Here is a 27,868-nt window from a genome sequence, read left to right on the forward strand (position 1 = left end):
CACTGAAGGTGAAAAACTAGGGGAAAAAAAGGTTGAGTTGTCTTTTTCAGTGGGTTTGCTGCGGGAAAGAAGGGCGTGGCACCTGGAGCAACGCTGACAGCGAACAGCGACAGTGACACTAGAGGCCAAAACTGCCTGTGGACACAATTTGCCTTAGTGAGCCACACTACCAGCTTTGGGGAATAGGCCCCTGCATGAGATTGGGCTGTACTGTCCCAATACACAGCACATAAAAGACCAACAAACAGGCCAACAGCCAACTGAATAACAGGCTTCTGTGTTTATTAAACAGAGGACAGGAAGGTGAAAAAATGTGAAGTTAAGGTGAAAGACTAGGTCTTTTTTTAGCATCTGATATCAGACACAGCAGAAAAAATATCTGTCATATCTATTCACATCTTCCATGTTTCTTTCATGTCAGAGACCCACAGGGCCTGACGGTGTTCCCTCAGGAGTGATGCTATGTTGTAACTTACTTCTGGGACTAAAAAGGGCCTGAACTTTAAAGATCTATCCAACACAGCGGCTGTCTGTCTCCCTGACCTGTATAACACATTGTGTTCAGCAGAGACAACATCTAAGCCTATTTTAGATGCTGTGAATTATGCGATATCAGATGTAAAATCTACATACACCTAGAAAATTCAGTTTAGCTTTTGAATGCTACACAGTCTGCAGTGCTTCAGAACTGTTGGTGTCGCTCATAAAATGTTGCCAGACAGAAGAGTTTATTATTTTTCTGTGAAAATCGACCACCGGCTTCTAAAATCTGACATTCTGGATTATGGAAGTCGCCATCTTTATTTTTTCTTAGAAGTGTGAGACACACACATTTGAACTGGATGGTTGAGTCCTCATGTATCCGGCCCCGCTAGCAGGTTGGAAAGTTGAACCTATGGATTGCATCACACAGACACACCAACAAACACCTGCTGATTATACATTAAACAGTACAAAAGTTTTCATCAATCAAAAAAACTGAAACATAGGCTTGTGGAAAGGGCTGTTAATGAACCTAAAATCACTAAAGGCCAGATTATTTGTTGGACAGTTACAATTAAATACTACAAAAATCAACAACACCACACATGACAGAAAAGCCCAGCCCTGTGACTGCTAACACTTTTAGCCACTTTCTACCACCCCATCAGAGCGCTACAGAGAGACACACTGTCTCACATACACACACGCAGTGCTGCGAAAATGTATTTGCCCCTTACTGATTATTATTAATACGATCATCACACTTGAATGTTTCACATCATCAAACACATTCGAATATTAGACAAAAAGTGACAAGGTCATTTTGATTTTAACCTGCCATAGAAGTAAATCCTTTTTTAAATCATGAGTTAATTGTGATTTACCAAATTCCTTTGGAAAGCATTCAGTTTCACTAGCCACACCCAAGCCTGATTATTGCCAGACCATTGATTTGAGAAATGACTAATCAAGATTTTATTTCTATAGCACATTTAAAAAGGACAGTGTCCATCAAAGTGCTTCACACAAGGTAGCAAAGCAGATTACAACAAAGTCAACAAAAGCAGTTAAAAACAATTAAAAACAGTTATAGTTACAGTTACATAGCACAACTGCAGACCAGGTGGAAGTCCAAACTAATTTGCTTCAAAAGCTAGATGGAACAGGTGAGTCTTTTAGCGTGATTTAAACGATTGAATGGAATATGACTTTCAGACATCGATAGGAAGATTATTCCAGAGTTTGGGTGGGGCAATTGCAAAAGCTCGGTCCCCTCTAGTCTTCGTCGGGGCCTTTGTTGCACTAAGAGCAGTTGGTTAGGGGATCTGAGCGCTCTCTTGGGGCCTGTTAAGTAACTGGGTGCCAGGTTATTTAAAATTTTGAAAGTATACAAAAGGATTTTAAAAACGATACAGTATTTAACAGGGAGCCAGTGTAGATTGGCTAGAACTGGGGTGATGTGATCATGCCTTCTGGTGCCAGTTAAGAGGCGTGCTGCGGCGTTTTGAACTAATTGCAAACGCTGGAGGACAGAGAATTGGAGGCCCACGTACACAGAACTGCAATAGTCTAGTCTCGAAGTAATGAAGGCATGGATAAGCTTTTTAAAATAGAACCTGTGTGACAAAGTGAAATAGGCTAAAAGATCTCTCAAAGCAACACATCATGCTACGATCTAAAGAAACTGAAGAACAGATGAAAAGCTATTTCTAAGGCTTTGTGACTCCAGTGAACCACAGTGAGAGTGTTTATCCACAAATACAAGTCCCCCAAAAAGGGGCAAATACATTTTCACTGCACTGTAGAGTCGACAGCTAACCAGCATAGGAGGAAATCTGAGCACCTAGAGGACTTCCACATGTGCTCTAGGTGCTCCAAAGACACAAGGAGAACCCATAAATTCCCCAAGCTGCCCCACTTTTAGTCTTGATACCATTTTTAGACTTTTTTTTAATTATTTTATTTTTTTATATATATATATAACCTGTATCCATATTTATTTCAACAACAAAGTTGGGCATTTTCACACTGGAGCCTGTAGAGAAGTACTGGCAACGTTTATGAAAGTGCACTTTTGAGATTTCCGCTTCCTTTTTCAACTTCGGCGGTTGTTGCTTTGTTCATATGACAAACAGTGTGGAACATACTGAGGCCTGCAGTGCAGCTGCTGAGGCCTGCAGGTGAATATCACTAGAATTTGAATAAATTAATGGATCTGCCTCCTAAACAGGTCACCCGGGCATGCGTTTAATCACTCTTTGCATTTCTGAAACAGTGCAGTGAAACACCACCCTGCATTAGCTAACTGCCGTATACCTACCTTTTAAAACACTACCACAGATCTGGTGTATATTTATACCCTGTCCTTATACAAATACTTCTGTATCTTTATTTACAAAGCCACAGATCCATATCAGTGTGCTGCACACTAAGGCCCTGATCAAATATGTCTTTAATGTAGTCAGACAAGTTTGTTCCTTGAGTTTTCAGGCACCCACCAGCATCATAACTCATAGGAACAGAAGGCAAGCACATTGATAGTTGCTTTAAGAAACATACGCAGCTTTCATGACACCACTGAAGCACATGATGATTCTCTTTCTGTATGTCTACACTACAGCTGTTTATAGCGCTGATCTAGGATCAAAACTCCCCTGACTGATGCGTGGATTTTTTGGATGAATTGTGGGGTTTTCAGTTGTTGAGGAGATAAAGCGTGGAATAGTGAGACGATGAAAGTGAGGCACACAGTTTCGCCAGGTGCACAGAAAATCCCAGTCTGACACTGAAAGTCAAATCACTCTCTCCTTTGCCTGAAGCAGCTTTTTCTGCTGTCTGAGCTGCGTCATCACCGTAGCGCGTCTTCGGTTGATATTTGCATCAGAGGCAAATCAGGCAGACTGTGGGAGAGCCTGTGTCCACGGGCAGAGCTGTAGCAGCTTCTGAGCCAACACATTTCATTTGGTTCTGTTTCACTGCCTGTATTTTTTTTAACTAATAGAAAATGTGGTGAAAACAGCCACAAGTGCAGATAAAGTAATAATATATTCCATATTATCTACATTATATCTATCGACTTTTCTTCCAACTGAATGATCCAGCGATGGTCACGCTATAACCCCTGCTCTTCCAAAGACTTCACTTCTATTTTCCTATGCAAATAACTTTGCATCCATGGACTGCCTGCAGGAGACAAGGCTGCTCTGTCATGTTCAGGCCTCTCTTCCTGACCTCTTTTGTTCAAATCAAACCAAGATGCAAAACTGGCTTCTGCAGCAAACATAACTAACAGGCAGCGCCCTTTGTCTGCGATGGTTTCGCACAGAGACGAGCTGCGGGGGAACTGAAAACAGCCACAACCTCTCTTTTAGTGGTGTGGGAAATGAATGAAAGAAATGTGATGGGTTAGAGTTTTTATTTTAACCTGCCTTAGAAGTAAAATCCCTATGATCTGGTTTCATTTATGGTTTCCGAACAATGTGAACGCATTACAACTCAAACAAGACGGATCCTGTGGGTGTCATCAGGCCTAATTAACCTGCATCCTTCTTTGTTTTCCCATCTGCTGTGGTGGGGGTCCCACTACATATGGACTGTATTATCCTATAAGAAGTGTAATGACCACCTTTTTAACAAATCTGCAGCAAAGGGGGACACTCTGGGCACCAAGGAAACAGCTGGCTGACTACAATGAGCGCAAGATGGGATGGGAGGAGTTAGGGTGGGGATGCAGAAGGGGGTGGTGGGTGCACAAGTTGCAGCATGGGCACGCTATTGAAGTGTTAATCAGTTAAGGTGTGGCAGGTAGTGCAGGGAGATGGCTATGCACTAAAATGCTGTTCAAATGGCTTTGAGGCAACTGTGGAGTCGCATCAATGATCAGCTGTACCTGGGAAACACACACACACACACACACACACAAAGAAACGAGCTCCTGTGTGGGGTATTGTGAGCACAAACACTGAAATTACACAAGGCTCTCGTGTGCCCAGAGAGTTGAGCCAAGCTCGGCTGGTGTTGCATCAGTGGGAATCTCATCATAGCAACCAGATGCCCGCAGTCAGCCTGGGAGGAAGGCGAGAACAGGAGCACAAAGGGGAAAACAAGGTTCTCGCCTCCTGAATGGAGCAGGTGCATCATTTCCATCGTGTATCAAAAAGCCTATAAAACAATTCCACAAATAGTTTTTTTGGATTTTATCAGCACTTTGATAAGAATACACCCAAATCATCACAAATTGGAGCATCGGTTATCATTTACCACCAATGCACAACCGACCCCTTGCTGTTACTGAGATTGTAAAAGCATCATTTCTGTATCCTCAGATAATCATTTTGTGAGACATTAGCAGTAAAATAACAGGATTTCTGCTCCTTTGTTTAAAGCAAGGGATGCTGTCTTAGTAACAAAGGTATTGTCTTGCTTGGGGATTTAAATGTTCCCATTAAAGGCAAAATCTGTTTGTGCGTGCACCACTGAATGAGGGTGACACTATATGTTTATTAGCCTGTGCTACTTATTTATGATGTGTTTATTATTTATTAATTATTTGTCACCGAGAGGAGGGACTGAGACTTCCAGGAAACTTTAAGTCATTGTTGTTAAAGAGAAGCTTTAATCCCGTGGGTCACAGTTATCACGATCTGTGCCATTAAAACTAAACGCAGGATCTTTCCTTTTTCCCAGGAGGACTAACTATACCGTGACAGTCAGTAAACCTGTGCAGCTCTGGAGCAGCTTCATCAGGTTTGATAAGACTAGACTAGATAAGAGTAAGACTAAAACAAAGAAGCCTGGATATTTTGGCCTTTGCTGCTTCTACTACTATCTCTGAGCTCTTGAAACTTAGTGGGAGTGCAGCCGTGAAAAGCTTGAGTCCTTCTTCAACACTGCAAAGCTATGAACTTATAAATGAACTTAATAAATTGTTTCAGGAATGCTCTGAAGCTTTCTTTGCAATTATTGGGCAAAATGCCTCAAATTATCAGGAAAACAAGTCTATGTGTAATAATTATTCTTTAATTTTCCTTTATCATTTATGAAATTCATTTCTTTACACATAAAAGCTAAACTTTTCCCTTTTTTCATTCCCTTCCTTGTACCGGACCATTTTCAGAGGAATGTTCCTCAGTAATTAATTTCTCTGTCACAACAAAGCATGTTCAATCCTTCTTATATCGTCTCTCCTTGTTGAACTATCATCCGCCTGGATACAAAAACTCACAAAACAGGACACTATCAGTCATGGATTTGCCTCCCCAGAGCCCGGACCTCGACATTGTTAAAGCAGTGTGGAATCATCTCGACACAGAACAGAACAAAACGCAGCCAACATCTAAAGAAGAGCTTTGAATGTATTGGAGAAATATTCCTGAAGACTACTTAAAGGAATGACTAGAAAGCTGACTAAGGCTGTGTTACAGAATAAACATGCTCATAACAAAAATACTGACTTTCAAGCTCATTAGAACTGCACAAGCACTGTTTTTACCTTATATACTATATAGAAATAAGAATTTTGCACATCACTGTATATTTGTGCTAATACAATTCTAAAGTTTCTTCAAAAGATGTCAGTGAAGAAACAGGAATGACTGACTGGGGGACGTCTGACAATAAAAACCTCATCTGCTCTGTTTTGTAGCCTGAACTTCTAGCAGAGGATCTCAGGCTGCATCCAGGCTCACACGAGGTTTTGTAGGTCAGAGCTGCAGGACATTACAAGGAAAATCCACATGTTCACTTAAATACTCTTGTTAATAATTGACAGTGTTATTCATTTTTATTGAATCTTGCAGGTCTTTCTGTAGCATTTTGGACCTGTAAGGCTAGGCAGTATGTTCCGCATAAGGACCTGGAAAAGCTCATCCACGCCTTTGTGACCTCAAGGCTGGATTACTGCAACTCACTTTATTTTGGTCTTCATTCTGCCCTCCTTCATAGACTGCAGACAGTCCAAAATGCTGCGGCACGCATTCTGACCGGAACTGGGAAGTTTGCCTGTATCACCCCTGTTCTAGCTGACCTTCATTGGCTACCCATTAAATACCGCATCCAATTTAAAATACTGCTGCTTACGTTTAAAATTACCAACAACACAGCACCGAGCTACGTTAGGGAACTCCTTAAATCGTATGTTCCTGCCAGAGCATTAAGATCATCTACTCGGTTACTCTTGGTGCAGCATAGATCTCGGCTGAAGTCTAGAGGTGACCGGGCGTTTGCCCTGGCTGCACCAGAGTTGTGGAATAACCTTCCGATTGCGATCCGGGCGTCTGATTCTATCCAATCTTTTAATTCACGGTTAAAAACCTATTTGTTTAATCTCCCCTTTCCCGCTTGTTAATGCTCGCACCTGACTTTTAGACTTACTCTATTTTTCTTTATACATATTTTTTATGGCTTGTGCTTTTACTATGTTTTTACTTGATATGCATTTTATACTACCCCTGTGTATTAGTGGCATTGACCTGTGAGTATATTTGATACTTTGCTGAGGCCTTATAATACTCATGTTACTTCTCTGTCTTTTATGTTAAGCACTTTGGTATACCGCTGGTTTTTAAATGTGCTCTATAAATAAAGATTGTTGTTGTTGTTGTAAAGTTTGTTAACTGCTTTGTTTTGGGGGGGGGGTTAAAAAAAAGAAAAAAAGAAGAAGTATTACTGGTGAAAACATGCAAAATGTTTTTACAATATATTTGAAATGATGCAAAAGGTGCAAGAAACAAAGCTGCATCTCACGAGTCGAATAGCCATCTGAATTATTTGTGCGAAACGTCACAGCAAATTTTGCGATGGTTTGTATTTCTTTCAAAGGCTCCAAAGATGAACTTAAAGTTGTTCACTTTGCTTGCGTGACATTTGGAGAAAGTAAAGGGAGCCCTCCTGCCGCATTTTCTTTCCCTTTATCTCCCGCTTTATTTCAGCGAGTGAGCAAAACTTGCAGGTGTGGACGTTTTAAAGTTATGTCCCAAAACAAAGCAAACTTCCATCTCTTATGATAAGCATCTACTTTTCCCTCCACCCCCTTAAGATACTGTAGAAGATGAGGCTTGCAGATCCCGTGGGGAACACTCCGTTTCTGTGTTCCCGCAACAAGAGGCAGCACGGTGACACAAACCCCGTCGGCTGCTGGTGATATTTTGTTTTGTATGTGGAATGAGAAGCAACCGATGCAGTGCAACTTGTTGATGGGACAACAGGTGTTTAGTGACAGTGTAAACAAAGCCAGGCTGAATACTGGTTTCTTTCCCCAGTGGGCGAGTTGCATCACTAAACCTTAGCATGAAAACCTCCCGGCATCTTTTTGGTTAACTTCCATCAAAGGATCAAAACTGGACCCTCAGAGTTCGGAGGGCAAAGCTGCCACAAAGACTGAAGAGTTGAGAGGAAGCGTTGGGCCGGATTTCTCTGTGACTACAAACACATTCTGGTTTTTGGTGTTTGTTTTACTCTTCATCAATGAAACAGGACACAGAGGAATATGTGGACTTCCTGACTCAGGGTGCCACACCTTGTAACAAACAGCTGACTCTCAGGGGATTGTGGATGTGGCAAACAGGTAAACAGACAGTGCTGAAAACACACCTCTGTAGAAAGAGTCACACTGTGATAACGCCACAGATAAACTGACAGAAGACTGAATCAAACTATAATGTGGGGGGAATAATGCTAAAAGAGGCATAATCTGCATTTATTCCTGATCTGTCCATTATCTGATGGAGGATCAAATAAAAGTTCGTCTAGAACCAAATCATGTGAGCCTGAGAGCTTTGAATCATATCGTTAGCTTCATAGCATAAGTGCCTAAGTCATTGTCTGGTCAAAGTGACTTAGGCAATTATGCTATGAAGCTAACGATATGACACTTCCTTCCCCGGGTTCGTTATATCAGATACGTGAAAGTGTACGCACAAACCTATTGTGCTTTCACCTGTTCTTTTCTCCCCCCCCCCACAGTTACCAGGCAATACAGTAAACACAGTGAGTGTCTGAGCCAACCTGTAAGACAACTTAAAAACTGGAATCTGAAGCAGCGTGCGTCATGTCAGCCACTGGATCCCAACTTAGTCACGCTGATACAGTTCATACACAGGTTTATGAGTTAGAAAAACCCCATTTATATGGATCATTAGCTTTACGTTCTTCGGTAATAATGACAGCACATTAGATTTAAATAGCACGTTTCAAAGAGCCCAAGTCAAAAGCTTCAGTGAATACATGACAGTTTTTATCAACTGCTTTTCAAAAATGCAGTCGAGGCATTTCGGAGCAGAAAGGGGAGTGTGTTTCCAGAGCGTGCGGGCAACAGCGCCGAGGACCCAAAAGGAGAGTAGACGTTTATCTGAGAAGGTCTGAAAAGTACCAGGAGCGATGGCATGTAGAGATTTGTAGGTGAGGAGGATTTTAATGGAGATTCAGGTGGGGATGATGTGTTGCCAGGTGTGCACTCTGGCAGGTGAGTCCTGAACATACTGCAGCCTGTCCAGGCCTCTGTTAGGCAGATCAGACAGGTGTGAATGAGGGTTTCAGCGTAATGGCCAGTCTGAATGGATTTGGTATATGATAACAACAGGAGGATAGAGTACAAGATGACACCCAGGTTGTGGATGGTTCCTCCATCTTACTGGAGCTGGAAAGATCCTTCCACATCAAGACAAAGATCAGCCACTGTGTGGAGCAACCACTCAGGAGCCGCAGCCAAGAGTTCAGTTTGAGAAAGCTGATGACATCCAGTTTTTGATGTCTTAGAGGAAGTGGAGAAAAGAGGTGACTGGAGAGGCTGGTGCTGAGAGACATTATCAGCATAGTTTAGTTTATGGTGGTGGATGATCTGACCTAGTGGAAGCATGTAAATACTCTCAAAGAGTATTCACAAATACTCTTTGGTTGACTGGAGCAGAGGAGGAACATGAGTATCTGCAGGTGAGTTAATGTGCCGCATGACACTGGGAGAGTGCTACACCTGCACAGTCGTTGTGGAGAGATAAGTGGTCAAACTGGGAAACTGTATGAAAAGCTCCTGAAAGGTTCAGGACGCAGCGGACAAATTTTAAACCCCAAAATTAATTAGTGTCTTTATGTTGGAGTTTTTCTCAGACAGAACACGAGGAGCCATTTAACACTCACAAAAGCTTTCAATCCAACTATCGGCCTCCTTTCTGTAACATTGTGAGCACTAATGTTCGATAGCTTGTTGGATAGACCTTTAGGTGTAACCTACATACTCCAGTAAGAACTCTTCACCTCACTGGATGGATGGAAAGAGAGAGAGCTTCAGCTCACACAGGGCACGGAATGCAGTTTGGTGAGGAAGTGCACCCTCTGTAGGAGCCCTGAGACATCGCCCTGTGCTTGTTGCCTTCCCGTTACACATATAGTCTATCTGATATAATGACGTGGATATTAATCATAACATCGTGTGTGTGTGTGTGTGTGTGTGTGTGTGTGTGTGTGTGTGTGTGTGTGTGTGTGTGTGTGTGTGTGTGTGTGTGTGTTAGAGCGAGTTTAAACGTCAGGACATTCATTACTCTGATTTTCCAGCTGCCACTAGATGGCGATCTCACCTCATCTCTCTGGCTCTGCTGCAGGAGGCGCAGCACACTAATAGTAACACACTGGCTGCAAATGTCTACGTGTTGTTCGTGGTGGGTGAAACAAACGAAAATCAATAAGACAGAGTCAGACTGTCAGAGTGACACTTATTCTAACACAGGAAAATAACGAGGAGGAGCTGGAACAGAAGCTAAAATCAGAAGGATACGAGACAGAAGAATGTACAATATACCTGAAAATGCCAGTATAGTGATCATCATAATTAAAAGTGTGGAAAAGATGGATGGATGCCAGCTCCTTATTCACAAATATTTAAAGTATATATGTCTCCTAACATGTGTTTCCTGTTTATCCTGTGCCAAATTTGTTGTTGTATTTTTCTTTCACCAAACCTCCCCATGATCAAAATGTAACCGAGATGTTTGAGTTCACATCACAGGAAGGGCATCCCCTTGGTTTTGTCTGTATCTTCATCACTACATCACCAGATTGTGCAGGAATAAAAAACACTGACTAGTCAGTTTGTAAGGTACACCTTGCTAGCTGGGGCCCTTATGCCTGCAGAAGTGCCTTAATTTCATACATTCAGCAAGGTACCTTTTGTTCCATATTGCCATGATATGGGTTGTAGCTCAGGTAGAGTAGGTCAGAAGGTTGGTGGTTTGATCCCTGGCTGCTCCAGTCTGCAGGCCAAATATCATTGGACAAGATACTAACCCTAAGTTGCTCATCAGACTATGAATATGAGTGAAGGAGGCATTTGTATAAAGCGCTTGAGTGCTCCAGGAGAGTAGAAAAGCACTATATAAGAATTGGTCCATTTACATGATAGCATCATGCTACTTTGTCATCTGGACACCCAGGATGTGAATCTCCTGTTCTCCATTGGATTGAAATCGGGTGACTGTGGAGGCCATCTGAGTGCACTGAACTCACTGGTTAATGTTAAATAAACCAGTTTAAAAGGATTTGAGTTTTGATCTGTCACCCTGCTGAAAGCAGCCGTCACTGTAGGTACACTGGACATGCTGCATTGTGCAGCCAACCTCTTTTGGTCACAGTCAGCAGTAATACTCAGGTAGGCTGTGATATTTAAGTGATGCTCAGTTGGTACTGAGAGGTAAAAAGTGAACAAGAAAATCATCCCACACACCATTACACCACCAGGAGGCTGAACCAATCATACAAGGTAGAATGCATCCATGCTTTCAAGTTGACCCTACCATCTTAATGGTAGCCAGACCAGACCAGACATGGGGTGAAGTTATTCACTAATCTTACTGAGCCTGTGCAAACTGTAGCCTCAGTTTCCTGTTCTTAGCTGAGAGGACTGGTACCTTTGTGCTCTTCTGTTTGTTGTAACAAATAGTTATTTGAGTTACTGTTGCCAGAGTTCGGAGGAGAAAGGCAGTCTGGCCATTCCCCTCCAACCTCTGGCATAAACAAGGCATTTTCACCCAGAAAACTGCCACTCACTGGATATGTGTTGTTTGTGGACCATTCTCTGTAAACACTCAACTTGGCTGCGCAGGAAAATCCCAATAGGTCAGCTGTTTCTGAAATACCAACAACCACAACACATTCAAGGTCACTAAAGTCCCCTTTCTTCCTCATTCTGATTCTCGGTTTGAACTTCAGCAGGTTGTCTTCACCATGTCTACGTGCATAAATGCACCGAGCTAGCTCCAAGGTTGAACAGTTGTGCCTAATGAAATGGCAAGTGCGGGAATACTGGGATATAGCAAGTATAAAAGATGTGATGTTAACATGTGAACAAAGTCAAACAAATACATATTGAGTACTGAATGATTTTATGTTGTAGTCCATCTAATTAAACTGGCCGAGCTGGCATTTATTGTAGAGGATTAGACAAACCCAGTAACCTTTTTAAAAAAATAAATATCACTTCAGCTTTGTGATGTTCAAACAAAAACAAGAAATTCGAACATCACGGTTTGATTTTTGGTCCCACTGTTCTGTCATCCTGTCCTCAGACGTCACCAAAGCACTGAGTCATATGCCAAAGCCTTCTGAGCCATAAGACAATTAGGACTAAGAGGAAGCACAAGGTAGTGTTTAACCAGAGACGCTGCTCAGAAACCAGCCACACTAAAAGGGTTACAGCGAACACAACCTGCTCACCTGCTGTTTAGCGGAACTAAGAAGGACCTCATTGCAGGATGCGACCAGGAAATAGGTCGAGGGATTCATTATTACACACACTTTAAATATTTCAGTCTTTAAACCTTTCAAATCATCTTTGATGCTGCAGTCAGTGTTCTTCCGTTTAATCCCCACCCCCCACCCCCCGCACCTAAATGTAGTCAGGGAGGAACGTGTGATTGAAATAGTTTTCCTGGTATAAAAATAGTCATTTGGAGACTTTTCATTTCTCATAGGCTACAAAGAAATCCATTTCTTTGCTGTGTGGGTGAAAACAGGAGTGAAAATAGTGTCTGAAAATAAGTAAGTGTGCACTGATGAAGGTAAGGATTAGCAGGGAGAGCTGGAGAAACCAAGGGGCACTATGAGATTTGCGAGGGAGGCAGCAACCAAAAGGGCTTTGAAAAATTGAGACAACTAACAGGATCATTCTTACCAATTACTGAGAGCAAAACTTTCCATGATTTAATCCTTTGCTTTGATGAAGAGTCCGTAATGGTTCGGCTAAGGATACTGTGGGTCACTCTGATCAAATTCACGACACAGGCCAGACTGAGACCTTGTTAAAGGACATCATCATCTCTGTTGATGACACTTTGGAAATGTGTTGCTAATAAACAGTCATTAGCCTGAAAATAAAACCTTTAAATTGAACTCAAATTGTATTTTTGACCTATTTTTAGGTCAAAATACATCATCACCTCACAGCAAGAAGGTCCTGGTTCAAATCCTGCCTGGGGCCTTCCTGTGTGGAGTTCACATGCTCTCCGTGTGTCTGCGTGGGTTGTCTCAGACTTTCTCCCACATGTCAAAGACATGCATGGGGTTAGGTTACCTGGTGATTCGAAACTCAGGTATTAAGAGCTGGGATAGATTCAAGCCTCCATCCATGAGGAGAACCGACGGATATCTGATCAGCTGAGAGGTTTCCTTTGTTAAAAACAGCATCTTGTCACATCACTTTAAACAAGACGTGTCAATATGAGTGGACACATTATTCTACAAATAAAATTTCGACAAACATGCAGCTTAATCTGTGAAATTTGAAAGAATGAGCTACCTTTTAAATCTAAAATATAATGAATAAGTTAACCATTCATTCACAGAGGTTAGCATCTGATTCTGTTGCTGCTGACACTTGATTTCTGCACGCATGCTTCAAGTCAAGGGGAAAATGCAGCACAGTGAATTGAGGTAAGGTATCTCATTGTTTAAATGAAGAAATGACACAGAGGAGAAGCCCAAGTCCTTAGAAAACAGTTCCATATTTATTGCAAAATATTTTTGTACAGAATACAACTGAAAAAACATCAACAGAGGAGGAATGGACAGTAAGGCCAACATCAGAACTCCAAGAGCTGAAATGTACAAACACCAATAGTAACAACTGCTGCTTTAATATAATTTTTATACATAAATTGTTTCCCGCCCTCACAGCGACCTCCTTAAAAAAACAAAAAGAAACAAAAAACCTCAAACGTCTTCCCCTTTTTTTCTAGAACATTATTGCCTTTGCCTGTAAACCCATCACCTTAAAACACCAACAATCCTTAAAATGCTGAAATTTCTGTAAGAAACGTGTCCCTTGATTGACAATGTCTCACAAAATATAAATATATATATATATACTTGTAAAAAGCTCCAAACGATATGGGACTGATAATATTTCATAAGTGTGTAACATCACGTTTCTTTGAGAACACGAGGAGGTTCAAAACAGTAAGCTAAAGTTAAAAGGCTAACACCATTAGCTCAGCTGCTAACATCAGTAACCGAGTGTGCTGTGATAATATTTCTGATTCTAACCTAAAAAAAAAACATGAAAATTAGCTTTTTTTTTTAGTTCACTTCACACTGCTGGAATAACTGAACCCTCGCTTGAGCTCAGAGGGGTTTAGCATAGTGCGTCTAGGTAATTTCGGGCGTGCATGCCCATGCACATCCTCATGCGATTTGGCACTGATTTAAAAAAAAAAAAAAAGTTCTTTCCTCAAAGCAAATGTCGTGGTACGCCTTGGTTTCTCCAGCTCCTTCTCTGTCACCTTTTTTTTTCTTTATACATAAGAAAGGCAGAGTGAGACCGGATATACCCCCCTCCCAAAAAAAACATTCAAATGTACATCTTTTTAACATTGCCTCTCCCAAAATTTGGGATCTAATGAAGAAAAAAAAGTGTCTCTGGAAGTTTATGTCCGAAAATAAAAATTAAATTAAGATTTATACATATATATATATATATATATCTGCATAAGCCCTTCAAGTTAACACACCAAGAACGGATATCAGGATGATATACAATCCAGAACTCCAGAGGAGAAAGGGAGGCTTTCTTCTGAAAAGACTGGACTACAAAGGTAGACGTGGAAGGAAATACACGAGTGACACGACTACGCCATGTTTTTGCCCTTCTGATTCTAGATCTTACAATACATCTGGTGGGTTTGGTAACAAAATAGCAGTTAAAGTGTGCGCTCGCTGGGTTCTCCGCACAAGCCATGTGACAGACAGACTGAGTGGGCACCACACACAGAGTGAAACACAGAAATGAAGCCGACTGGTGCTTCTGGGAAGCTTGGTGGACTTTTTTTTTCTCCTCGTATTGTCAGAGGAAAACATCAGCTTTGTTGCAAACATTCGTTTAACTAATGAGAATGAAACTGTGACTTTAGACAAAGTGTTTCTACTTCAGTTCTTAGTCAGTATGCCCAACTCTCCAACCTTTCCTTTCAGTAACCTGTTGCTTTATAATGCTGTGTATCTGTATGTGTGTGTGTGTGTGTGTGTGTCTGCATCTGGGGGTGGCTCTTTAATTCTGTATGGATATTCCAAGTGCTTTCAATGATTTGATACCCTGAGTAGAGGCTTGGGGGTGAACTTCAGTAGAATCCAAAAACCTTTTGGCCGAAAAAGGACGTTACTAAGTAATACCACCTTTCACACATAAATACACACCTGTACTCGTAGGTACGTTAAAAACCACGAATGTAAGCAGAGAGAAAGAAAACGACGACGACAACAAATCACCCATGACGACACGGTCATTTTCAGCTTTGCAATATGCATATGTTCATGCATATACAGTGTGTATTTCCCCTTGCATACAGACAATTGGTTGGGGATTATATAGAGAGCCTTTAGTTATACCAACTCCCTCTGCAGAGACTAACACTGATTATTAAGAGACTGATACAAATGAGAGCAAACATAATTCACAGGACAGGCTGAGGAGCAAGATGAGAAGTGATTTCTGCGCAGCCTTGTAAACAGATGTGGCCAGAGAGCCAGAGAGGATGATGGGACAGACATCCACTTAAAGCAGCAAAGAGAGGACAGATTACACGAGGCAGAGGCTGGGTGGGAGTGAGGAAAAGAAGTAGTGAGTGAGGGGAGGGGCGTTTTTTTACCCTCCCAGCTTGCCAATCAAAGCAGCGGCGTCGCCTCGTGACTTTGACTCGGACTCAGCTAAACATCTGTCCTGGAGCTGAAAATCGAATTAAATTAATAGACACGTTCCTGCCTGCGCTGCTCGATGAAAGCTACTCCGAACACAAGGTGGTCTCTCAGTGTTTTAATACAGCATCTGATAGTCAAGCAGCCTGTGGGCTTATCCAAGGGGATGGTTGGGGTTACTGGGGGTGTCCAAAATAACAGCTGCCCACTGCCCATCCCCAGCCTCGCTTCTCTCCGACGCCCCCCTTCACTATTCTCTGGACTGAGCGGAGAGAGAAGCTCAGACAAACAGCTGGATCCGCTCGCGGATGGTCTGCCGGCAGATCGGGCAGGTCTTAAGCGCGGCGCTGCAGTCGATGCAGGAGGCGTGCCCGCACTGGAAGACCAGCTTGATGTGGTTGTCGATGCAGATGGGGCAGGTCATCCTCTCCTCCATCTGACGGTAGCGGGACTGCAGTTGTTCGAGCAGGTTGTGCTGCTCTGAGTTCTCGGTGCCGGGGCTGCAGTCCACCTCCGTTTGGTCTGTGGAGGGAGGTCATCGTTATTAAACGAGTTCGTTTTATGCAGACTGTGCAGTGCTGTGCAAGATGAGACCGTCCTGCTGCGCTAATGGCTCAAAGATAATAAGGTTAACACGGAGACAGCAGTGTCCAGAACACGCAGCTGCTTTCATTTACCATTCAAGTGACATCACAAGACCAGAGAGCACCGCGAATACAGAGACGTCGTCTTTAGGACATCATAAATGATTAAATAATCTCATGAATAAACATTAAGGTAACAAGAAACATTTAAGACTTCAGATTTCGGACAGTAAAGCAGCTAGAACTTACCTTGCCTAATTTTCTTGGTGATTGTGACCTGGCATTTGATGCACTTCTTCATGCGATGGGCACATTCTGTTTAGACAAGCACCACAATTAGACTCAAAGTCTATTTTTATCTGTAACAATAACAATACTGTTTGACATTCAATAATGAAAGTAGAGCAAACAGCAGAGAGAGAAAAAAGGCACAGCCCACCTTCACAGGCCACACTGTGCTGGCAGGGGCAGAAGAGAACCAGAAGAGCCAGCTCGGAGCAGATGAGGCATTCGCTGGGCCCGGGCGGCGTTGGTAGAACCAGGTTGGTCATGGTGTTGGGCGTCGTGTGGACCCGCCGCAGGCTGGCGCTGCTCAGGCCCTGTCCACATGTGATGGCCTGCAGGCGCTGCAACCTGACACACAACACACAGCTATAACGCCCCACTAAACCAAGGCTTCCTTTTTTAACCTCAGCTGACTCCCACACACCAGCGCTTATCCCTTAGCAACTGTTTTCTGTTCGTCTTTAAAATCCTGGTTCATTGTCAATGAAAAATAGCACATAAGAGTGTAAATATGACCGTCAGAAGGTTTTATGAACTATGCATCATAAAAATATCAGCCACCGCTTCGTGTATTTCAACCCTAATTTTGCAAACGGCTACCTGTGCTTCTCAGAAAAGCTCTTGATGAGCTGCAGCATGGTGCTGTCTGCCACCAAGTCCAGAGGACTCTTGCCCTTGTGGTTGGCGTAGCTGATGTCAGCACCTTCCATCGCTAGAAAACAGGCGACAGCTGTGCCTATGCTCAGCTCCGTACTCCCCAGAAGACCTGTAGCGTTCAGCTGTGGACAGAGAAGATAAGGGAGGGGAGAGAAATGTTAGACCATTTTAGAGACGTACTCTTTAAAAACCTAACAGCTGATCCAAACAGTGAGAGCTGAGAACAACTTAAAAACCTCCAGGAGCTGAATTTAAGCAACACTAGGTAACTGAAGTAAAAACAGTGCAACCCAGCTAAGGCTGATATATAATTGCACTCCTAATCAGCACGGAAGAACTCCTAATAACTCATCTGCTGACAGTGGCCAAAACAGCCCTGAGCACTTAAGTCTAGCCACCTTCATGGCTGTGTATGTGTGTGTATTAGTGTGCGCTTGGCAGGTGTCCAGGATGCTGAGAGGAGCTGCAGTGTTTGCGGTCATGTAGACTAGAAAGGACGTTCTTCTTCACTGGTGCAATGATACCAACACGAACTGATGGAACAGCAATTAAAGTGCTGCTCAAAGCAAAGAGTCAAGGTCTCTGTAAGATGAATATTAGGCTACTTCTCGTGAGTTAACAGCTTTCAGAAAAGCCAGATTCAGCCAAGTATCGAACAACAGATAAACAAAGTTAGCATCTATCTAATTACCGGAACCTCTCTTTTCCCAGTGTAGGAATAGGTGGAAATCATGTGACCTAAATCCATCTATTTCCCATTTTGATGATGTCAGAGCGGTCCTAACAGCTCAACAAAGCATGTTTGTGTTAACAATGTACAATTCAAATAACTACAAGTAGTAGAAGTAGCCGTTCTTTGCAGTAATACTCGGGTCCATCTTTGCCACTGTAACACTGGGTGCACTTCTCTCATTAATTACAAGAACTCTGCCAGTATTTTCTCTTAAAGCCAGAGAACAAGGTTAGAGTCAAAGACACAGTCATCTTAGGAAATCCTAAATGTTGAGGGCTTATTGTTCAAATGTCTATAGCATTACTGGGCATGCAGCCCCTGCTTTAAACTATATATGGTATCATTTCACTGCACTCCTAATTACTTTGTCCGCAGTTAACCCCACTCTTCTGCCATGTTTATACAACCTGCCAAAGTCCTTTCTCCTTATTTAACGCCGTCTTTAAGGCCGTGCCACCTGACTCCTTCCAACTCTTTCTCACATTCATCCTGCTGTTTACCTGGTAAAGTCAACTAACTCTCTTACACTAAATTAACCCCCAGAACTAAAGGTAAATAGTGTAACACTTATTCATTTATGTTCATCATTTTATCCTCGACCCTTATTAGCCTTTATTTACCCTAGTATGAGCCTGCACTTACGCTCTAAAGCCCACAATAATCTTTCTCCAGCTCTAAAGTAATGTTCTGCTCGTCATTTACTCTCTTATCCAGTCTATATTTACATCTCTTAGTAGTCTTAGTAACCTGTCTTTGTCCTTTATTTACCCTGTTGCCAGGTTTTATTTAGCCACCATTTCATCCTGTCAAACAGCATCTTTTCTCTTGCTCTCTTTTCATTTGATCCACTTCCAGCAACACCAAGAATTCAACAGTAAAGGATCTTGGAAAAGCCGAACTCACGTTTTAAATCTATCCCATGATAACGGGAATGGCAAAAGTTACAAAGTGGTGAACTTTGATGTAACAGTAAAACAGTTTCATCAAACTGGGCGCTCCCCTCGAACGAATCTTTTAAAAATGAAAAGAACATATTTAGCAACATGCCACCTCTCCCTCACCCTCCCCATCAGTCTCACCCTGCAGTACAGAGACGTGGAGGAACATCCGTCGCTGCTCTCCTCGCTGCTGCTGGTAGCTACGGATGGGCTGAGCATAACGTTGGCCAGCTGCGGGCGGAGGAGGGCCACGTGCATGGCCGTGTCACCGTCCTCGTCCTCCATGTTGACGTCAGCGCCCTCGTCCACCAGCAGCTGCACCAACTCTGTGTGGCCCTGCGTCACCGCCAGCTGAAGCGGCGTCTGGTTGCGGTTGTTTCGGATGTTAATGTCACAGCGCCCCTGTAGAAGAAGAAGGAGAGCAAAAAGAAATACATTTTTTTTTGTTTTACAACAAAAGCATCAGTTTAAATGGGTAAATATGCAAACGTATCGTCAACTCGCCTCCTTGATGAGGATCTCCGCGACATCTTTGTGGTTGTTGAGAGCCGCCAGATGCAGCGCAGAGAAGCCGTCCTCTTTTTTCACATCGACCAGCTGCCGTGCTCGGGCCAGGATCTTTTCTGTGGCCCTGCCAGCAGGACAGAAACACAACACTCAATTAGCCACATCGTTCCTGACTCCTTAAATTAAGTGCAGTATTAGCTGTTCTCGAGCTTGTTGCCCCATCAAACACTCACAGAGACGGCTGAATATTGATATGATGGTAACACTTGAATTGAATGGAATATCAATGTATTTTATTTGATGTTGTTTTATTTATCTACAAATACTTAAACGTAGGGACACTGGAATAAAGGGACAACAAGTCAGGCTTTTACAGGAAACAAAGAAATAGTTATTCAACTGTCCATTTATTTTACTAAAATATATGTAATAAGGCCTGTTCTCCCTTTCTAAGGTAAAATAAAATAAAATACCATATCAGCAATAACTATGTGACCAATCAAGCAGGATTACAAATAAGCTGTTCTAAATCTCTACTAAATACCGAGTATAAAGTGAACATCCATCATGCACATCAGCATAATGAATATTAAATAGAGAAGTTAAAAAAAAGGAAAAGGGTCAAAATTATTATAGTCCATAATAAGGCCCCAAAAAGTGCAATGTATTTATGCTGTGAGCTGGGAAAATACGGTTTGTTTTTCCACAGAATTATAATGAAATGATGCACTTACAGTATAAATAACAGGAAAACAGTCTAAATGTACAACATTGAGTACTTCCTCAATCATATATTGATGTAGGCTTATCATTATGTGCCTGAATCTGAACAGACAGCGACAAGTGTCTACAACACCACCTCAAGCTGAAAAAAAGGCACGAAGCATAAACCTCTCAGATATGGAAATATGATCAAGTTTCCTGGTCTCTGAAAGGAGCTTGGACTGAGACGCAGCTGCTGTAAAGCCGCTAACAAGCCAATCTGACAAGAACGCTCACCATCATCATCAGTATTCAAACAAACAGTGGACTACATCAAGGACAAATACCACAACCTCCACCTCACTTACACAGTGCTCAACTCAGCTGAGGACAGCCAAGCTCAAGTTTTCTAACATGAAAAATTTAAGAGCAAATTTGGTCAGATTAGAGATTAGAGCAAGTCGTCTTAACTGTGAGAGGTTAACAAAAGTGAAGCTGAAATTCGGCTGCATTCGGTGAAGTGACAATATTGGAACTGTTTTTTTTATCTTTAGCACACTGGACTAATTCTGCAGTTTAAGGATGGACTGCACTGTTGAGTTGCCCTCTGGTCTGTAGCCGAGTTTGCTTTATGATGTGTGAAATTGAAGCCGACAGCGTTCACGAACGCCCGGGAAGCTAGCGTGTCCGTGAAGGCCTCCATGTGAGGTGAAGCAAACTTTCCAGTGATCTTAACTTAATTTTAATGTCAACTCTGCTGCATCTCACTGAAAAACACCAGTGGTGCACACATAGATAGCTGGTGTCTGAGCAATCACAGTGAAGCTGAAGCAGATTAACAGATGGCATACAAGGAACATCCATCCATCCATCCATCCATTCGCTTCCGCTTATCCTTTCCAGGGTCGCGGGGGGCGCTGGAGCCTATCCCAGCTGTTGGAACTTCAAATTAGGGGCGTGGACACTTTAACCAACATGGCCCTGTAGCCAATCACTCTCTGCATTGCCTTGAGATGACGCATTATAATTGAGACTGTAGTCTGTCTGAAAATAATAAATAAATGTAATTCATATACTGGAAATAATACTCTTCCAATTCAAATAATGCTTTTCAAAGTTGTGCTTTTTCTTTTAACCCGACACACTGTTTTTAAATACTGGATGCAACTGTATGACATCAGAGTAACAGGGACAACTTTAATGCAGCTTTCACTGACCTAACTAAAATATTACAGTGATTACAGGACTCTTAGCAGCAGAGTGCTAATACATGAGGTCCTGGACTGTTATAAGTAAGCGGCATGTATAGGCACGATTGATGGATGAAGGCTGTTAGGAAGACACTGTGTTTAGAGGTCACTGGTATCTGCAATGCAGCTCTATACGTGTGTGTCAGCGTGTGTGCGGTTGAGCTATAAAAGTTAGCTCCAGACCACCTTTTATTAGCTTCACTCAGGACGGGTAGCAGCAGCCTCAGCTGTGTCACCTCTATATCCGCTCCCCCTTTCTTCTCTGCGTTTCTTCCATAAGCCTTACTCCCGTGTGTGTTCATGAATATTCAGACTTGAGCTGGCGTTTTGAGGCAGTTTTGTACAAACATGCACTCACGCGCAAGAGCTGGAGGGCATCTTAGGCACGCTGGTAATGACTTTCCTGGGGACTGAAGTCATCATTAGGTTATTTTTGGGAGTTTGCATCATGCTTGTTTGTAGCTTGCTTTTCAATCAAAGCTTGAGCAGGAGGACTGCTTGATGTACACGAGACGACAAAACAAAGCATAAAACGTGGCGGTGTTATTAGCTATAAGAGTGACTAAGCTGTGAAATCTAGCTGTGTCAGAGAGTTTACACAGTACTGTCAAGATGAACACTAAAAATAAAGACAAGGGTTTGAGGAAAAGGGAAAAAAAAAACTTGCTGCAGATGTGGTGAAAGTGAGGAGAAAACAATGAAACTATGTTGAGGTGAAATGCAGCCAAGCAGTTTTCATTTTCAAGTAAATACAGCTAGCATCGTCTCTCCTATCGAGCTGAAACCTCTAGGAGAAATCTGGCAACAAGCCTTGTTTCTTTTCTTTCCCAGGACTGTTTGTGAACTTGGCCTCAAGCCCCTTTTTTCCATTTCCTTATAATAAATAAATACTCTAATAAACAAAACATTCTTGTCTTTTGGTCACAAAAAAAAGAAGGTCACAGCTGCTCTCGAAAACTCACTCCTCAGGATAGTAAAGCAGCCATCAATTAAGCAGTGGAAATATCCTAATGGACAAATGTGCTGAAAACTATAGAAAAGAAAACAGACAACGAGGGAAACAAAAGAAGCAGTTTCAGTCTGCTCTGTGTATTGGACAACATAGAAACACAAAAAGTAGACAGTCACTGTCGTGCATTAGTATAGTGTAGGCCTGCTGATGATAAATTAAGGACCTGGTGAACCGAGTTGATCCTGAACACTGTAAATCCTGTGTCTCTGTTTTTGGTGCAGCAGCTGATGTCAGGCTAAATGAATGCTGGGGAGAGCAGCCTAAATTCCCAGAGGTGCACATATGACACTTGCCAGAACAGATCGGACATTTATTAAATGACTGTCTACTGCGGCCTCCACTTGCAGGTGTTGCTTGCCAAAAGTCTTTTCCCCGCTCAGTCCACATTTGTCCACACACCGCTCATGTGCAGGGATGTCCTGAGATCCTATTTTTCAAGGTCAGTAGATTATAAGATACGTAGGAGGAGTCTGGCTGTGGGAGCGCTGAGGATATGTGGGTCACTGGGAGGAAGTCAGAATTTGAGGCTTTAAAGCCTTTTTTGAGGAGAAAACCTCATTAACTTGCAGCATTTTTTAAGTAAATTTAGAGCAATAAATAAATAGTGGAGAGTCTTCAGGAAAAACAGCCAGCGGACTATAGTAAGCTATAGTAATGCATTTGTTCTTTACTGACCATACAGATTTATGGACTTTAGACATAAGATACACTTTTAAAGTCTTGAACTAAAGCCTTGAATGAATGAATTGCTTCGGGGAGAAAATTTATGGTGATTCTGGTATTTTTAATTACTTCCTTGCCTTATTGACCCACCCCTTAAAAAGCCAGGGAAAATTTTCCATGACAAATTTGTGCTATTTGTAAAGGAAAATTCCCAAAAGGTTGTTAAGGCCTCAAAGCAAATGTTCAGTCAGATTTGCTGCATTTAGGGAAACAACAACCTTTTAAAAGTCACTTAGATATTTGAATCTTTAATGCAATATTTCTTTACCTTATCAAAATAATCCAATTTCCACCTAAAGAAAATACAAATTTATACATATAGAACTGCAGTCAGTGATTTTAAGCAATAAATTGTTTATACTCCGGAAGTTAATGGAGAAAAATCACACTACAGACCACATTAGGCAACAGGCAGCGCATTACTGAGAAGAATGATGGCCGTTGACTTTTCCCTTTCTACATTTACAGGTTCCTGGAAGTGTGGAGGACAGAGGGAGATACTGGCACACCAAGAAAAATCCAGGGAACATTTATATGAAACCCTATCATTGTGAGAAAACTCAGTTATCAACTGCATTTCTGTGTCAAGGCTCAGCTTAAGATTAAGAACCTCCAGTGTCGATCAGCCTCAAACCAACAGACAGAAAATAATAGAGCCTTTGTGGCACGTACCACTGAGTCAACTTTGAAGGCTGGCCTTAAGCACTTCAGTGTTGAGTAAAATGGCTGAGCTGATCCTTTTCCAGCTTCCGAACGGTGTCACTTGTACCTCTTTCCCATCCGGACAGTGTCTGCGTTGGTGCTGAGCCGCTTTCAGAATGGGCTTGAATTTCGACAGCGTTGCAAAGTGAAGTTTATGTAACACAGTGTACAGTATTTTCCCTCTGTGCCTCTAAAACAGTGTTACACAGCAGTGACAAAGTCTACAGCCGAATCTTGACAGCTTTGCTGTGTTAATAAAGTCTTTCCTGGGAAAACATGTCTGGCTCATTGTTTAGCTTTTGTTTGGATTTTGGGAATTTTTGCGCACTCATGAATCTCAAAACTGCATTGCTGAGAAATGTCTACAGATGCATACAGTCCGGGGAAAAGAGAAAAAAAAACAACTGAGTGTGTACAGAAAGAAGTGACGCAAAAGTAAATCTTGTTGTATTTCTGCCTCATATTGACAGTCAGCCTGCTGACAGCAGCAGAAGCTGTGTGGGAGATGAGATCTATCTGTAACAGATAGCGCTGAGAGAGCTGACCTTTGAATCCTTATTTGAACCCACAGAAGAGATTCCCACACATAAGCACACAAGCCTATACATGCACATTTCCAACGCTCACAGATACATGCGTTTAGACTAACAATACAAACAAAAAAGCAGGGACTGAAAGCTGAATGACGCTGAAAGTTTTTTACTTTGCACCTGAATTTGTTTGGTGTACATAAAGCTAGATCTGGGGAAACCAAAGCTTTTGATTGATTTTTCATCAACGTGGTGCCAGGTTTAATCCAGAACCAGTTTCCCAAATTCGGAAACATAGTACAGTATCATTAATTTGCTCAGCCCAAAGCAGAACCACTGATGCCAGTGACTACTGCAAGAAATTCAGCAATGATTGGTACATGAAACCCACTATGATTTCCTTCCTAAAGAAACTACCCCAACTCTTGCCAGTAACAATAGTCAAACCAGTCAAGACTATGGACAAGTTCTCAAAGGCCACAAAGTAAAAGCTGGTTCCACCCGAGCACAGACGCCACACTGGCGGAATAAATGTCTTTTATTGCTTTGGCACATTCAATATTGTGATATTTTAAGGCACATGCCCAATACTTCTTAATCTCAAAGTGACAAGTGCAAGACTACAAGGCAAAATCTCTTCAAAAGTCCTAAAATACTCTAATGACACTAAATGGTAACCCCTAGAAAACCCCAAGTGCATGTTAGAGCTCCAAAAATGCCTCAAGTGCCTAAAAAACATTTAAAGTCAAAAAATCTTTTCCAACAAGTTTTGGGGATATTTCCTAATTTCACTTCTGTGTATGACATGTGACTGCGCGTGTAGATATGATTACATCATCCCCACTCACAGTTTGTTTCCTTTGAGGGCAGCATGGTGCAGCAGGTTGAAGCCTCTGTGGTTCTGCTGGGTGAAATCAATGTTGGGCACCACGGACAGGATCTCAATGATATTGCGGAAATCTTTAGCAATGGCGTCGTGGAGCGGCGTGTCCCCGTATGAATCCTGTTAAAGACAGGAAGCAAACAGGGTCAAATTAGCTTTTCAAATTCAGGTTTTTAAATAATTTCTTGAGACTTAAGAAAATAACACTGACGTGGTCTATTAAACATCTTCTATACAAAATATTCTGGTGATCTGTCGATTGAACACGATTTCGGTTCACTACAATTTGTTGACCTAGGGAGGCAAATGTTCCTGATTGCCCTCCCCGCCTTTATGAAATGGTCAAAAAAAGCAGATGTACGCTCAGATCACATGAAGATTAACCACACTGAAAAGCTGAAAAAACTCTGGGCTGGCATGTTTTTAGCTGAGTAGCCACACTGTTGAAGCAGAAAAAAATAAGTTAGGAAATCGCTGGCCTGGTTGCAGGCGTGTTAGCCCATGTGAAAAATCCCCTATGGGCAGTATGACTGAAAGCCAGAGATGATTACTTACTGGCTATCTAAACACTTACTCAAGGGTCTCCCTCCACCCCCCCCCCTAAACTGACTAGCTTGATAATTAATAATAAGCTTAATCACTCCTAACCAGTAACTGCACCAGAGTGAGTCAGAGTGAGTTGAGTTAATTTAGTTAAAATAAAAGATAGGGAGTAAAAAGCAACACTGGAAAAATGATCAAGCACAAAAAACTAACATGTTGGATCATTTTTATTGATGGCTGGGGTCAGGACTGAGCACACAGCCACCTCTCACCTGGAGATTGACATCAGCAGAATGTTCAGTTAGTACCCGCACCACGTCAGTGAAGCCCTTGTTGACGGCGATGTGGAGCGCCGTGCACATGGAGTTGTTCAGGAGGTTGACATTTGCCCCCTTACTCAACAGCAGCCGTGCGATCTCCGCCTGATTACTGGACCAAAACAGACACAAATTAACCCACACTTGATTCTTCAAATTTCAGTAAACTATATTAACTCAAAACTAGGAGACAACAAATGAAAAGAAAAAAAAAAATCTACCTGCATCTTCAAAAAGCCCAAGAGTTGCTTACCACAACACACAAACATCCTGTCTGAGTTTTTTTAATTTGGATTATATGAAATCTTTCCTGATCACATTAACACAGGATGTTAACTGGGTGGCTTATTATGGTTATTATGCAACAGTTCAAGGCAGTCACTTCTGTGAAGAGGTGATCACATTACAAGGAAAGGGATGAGCTTGAGCTCAAGTCATTTATCTGTCAGTCACAAGCTCCTGTTTTGGACTTGCATTTTATCTATCTATATATATGTGTGTGTGTGTGCGTGTGCGTGTGTGTGTGCCCTTACCCAAAAGCAGTGTAGTGCAATGCCGTGTCTCCATCTTCATCTTTGACCTCAACTGAGCCGTTTGCCTGCAGCAGGGCCTTCACCACCTCCATGTGGCCTTGGTGAGCAGCAACCTGCAGCGCAGTCTTGCCTTGGTTCTTGATATCCACCTGCCATGGGCACACACATCGTTGCAGATTCATCAGAGCTGATGCTAGTCTGGACAATAACCGAGCTCAACACTGAGTGGTTGGAAATAATCTGCACATGAATAACAACCACGCTCGTCATGCACTTGATACACATAATCCAAATAAGTAGTGTCGTCACAGCAGAGCTGAATGCAGAGATAAATATTTACTCCGACTTCGCCGCGTGACTTTTTTTTTTTCCTTTTTGCCTTTCAGAAGATTGAACAAAAGAAAAACATCTTAGGAAATTTCAAACATCTCACTTTAATTTAAGTAGTATACATCAACACTGAATGAAAATTGAGTGCGACACAGCGAACACACAGTGGCCAAACTGCAAGGTTTCAAAAGTATTTCGACACTTCAGTGTGTCACTGATGCACAAAAGGAGCCACATGTGACTCAGAGGTGTTTGAGGGATGCCATTTAGAGAAAAAACTCAATACGATAATGAGGTTGTAAAAACCACAGCCTATCTGAGGTCTAAAAATTACCAGTTGGGTATTTTCTAAAAAAAGCACATGTGAACAAGAAAACTTGAAAATTGCAAAAGACTGTGTAAACAATGAATCTCAGGTTTGACAGATGGTGAGAAAATCTGGTTCATGATGAAGACAAATTGCACACAGTGATGCACAGCAAGTCTAGAACCTCACTAGAACACAGGTGATGATTGAAAGGTGAAAAATGATGCCAGCATTTTATTCTACTTTTAAACAACTGATCACTTATTGCTTTTTATTAAACATAGTGTTTGACAGCTTTTAGATTATGCCTTATTCTTCACCTGTAATCAGTTAGGAGTGACTTAAGCACTGTTACAAATAACTTCATAAAGAAAATATATTCAATATACAGGATGTAAGGAATCAGTCCATACATGCTACATGCCTGGGTCAATCACTGATCTGTCCTTTGCTTTTCTACCTCTGACTTTCATAACCAGTTTTACACTCGGTCATCCAAACATGCAAAATAATGCCTGAAAATAATGCCTTGATTCTTTGGCTAAGGTAGGCCATCTGGTTGTGTTGGAGATTGTTCCTCCAAACCATGGGAGAATTGTTGGTTTTCTCTATCATAATGTAAGGTCTCAGCCCTCTTGTGTGTGACCTGAAAATACATATGTCATGCTTTGGGGTTAC

At 42.0% G+C, this 27,868-nt stretch overlaps 1 protein-coding gene across 4 annotated transcripts in view; it reads right to left on the minus strand.

The window, feature by feature from the left end:
- Positions 1–13,450: 13,450 nt before the first annotated feature.
- Positions 13,451–27,868, minus strand: part of mib2 (MIB E3 ubiquitin protein ligase 2) — a 39,855-nt gene continuing 25,437 nt past the window's right edge. For all 4 annotated transcript variants that reach the window (XM_039604473.1, XM_039604472.1, XM_039604474.1 and 1 more), the window contains exons 11-19: positions 26,554–26,702; positions 25,976–26,132; positions 25,126–25,280; positions 19,356–19,482; positions 18,993–19,253; positions 17,124–17,302; positions 16,678–16,871; positions 16,488–16,553; positions 13,451–16,176 (exon numbers count right to left, since the gene is read on the minus strand). In XM_039604473.1, coding sequence (XP_039460407.1) covers positions 15,935–16,176; positions 16,488–16,553; positions 16,678–16,871; positions 17,124–17,302; positions 18,993–19,253; positions 19,356–19,482; positions 25,126–25,280; positions 25,976–26,132; positions 26,554–26,702 — 1,530 coding nt within the window. In that variant the 3' untranslated portion in view covers positions 13,451–15,934. The remainder of the gene's footprint in view (positions 16,177–16,487; positions 16,554–16,677; positions 16,872–17,123; positions 17,303–18,992; positions 19,254–19,355; positions 19,483–25,125; positions 25,281–25,975; positions 26,133–26,553; positions 26,703–27,868) is intronic.

The sequence above is a fragment of the Oreochromis aureus genome, linkage group 20 (genome assembly GCF_013358895.1).
Source record: "Oreochromis aureus strain Israel breed Guangdong linkage group 20, ZZ_aureus, whole genome shotgun sequence".
NCBI lineage: Eukaryota > Metazoa > Chordata > Actinopteri > Cichliformes > Cichlidae > Oreochromis > Oreochromis aureus.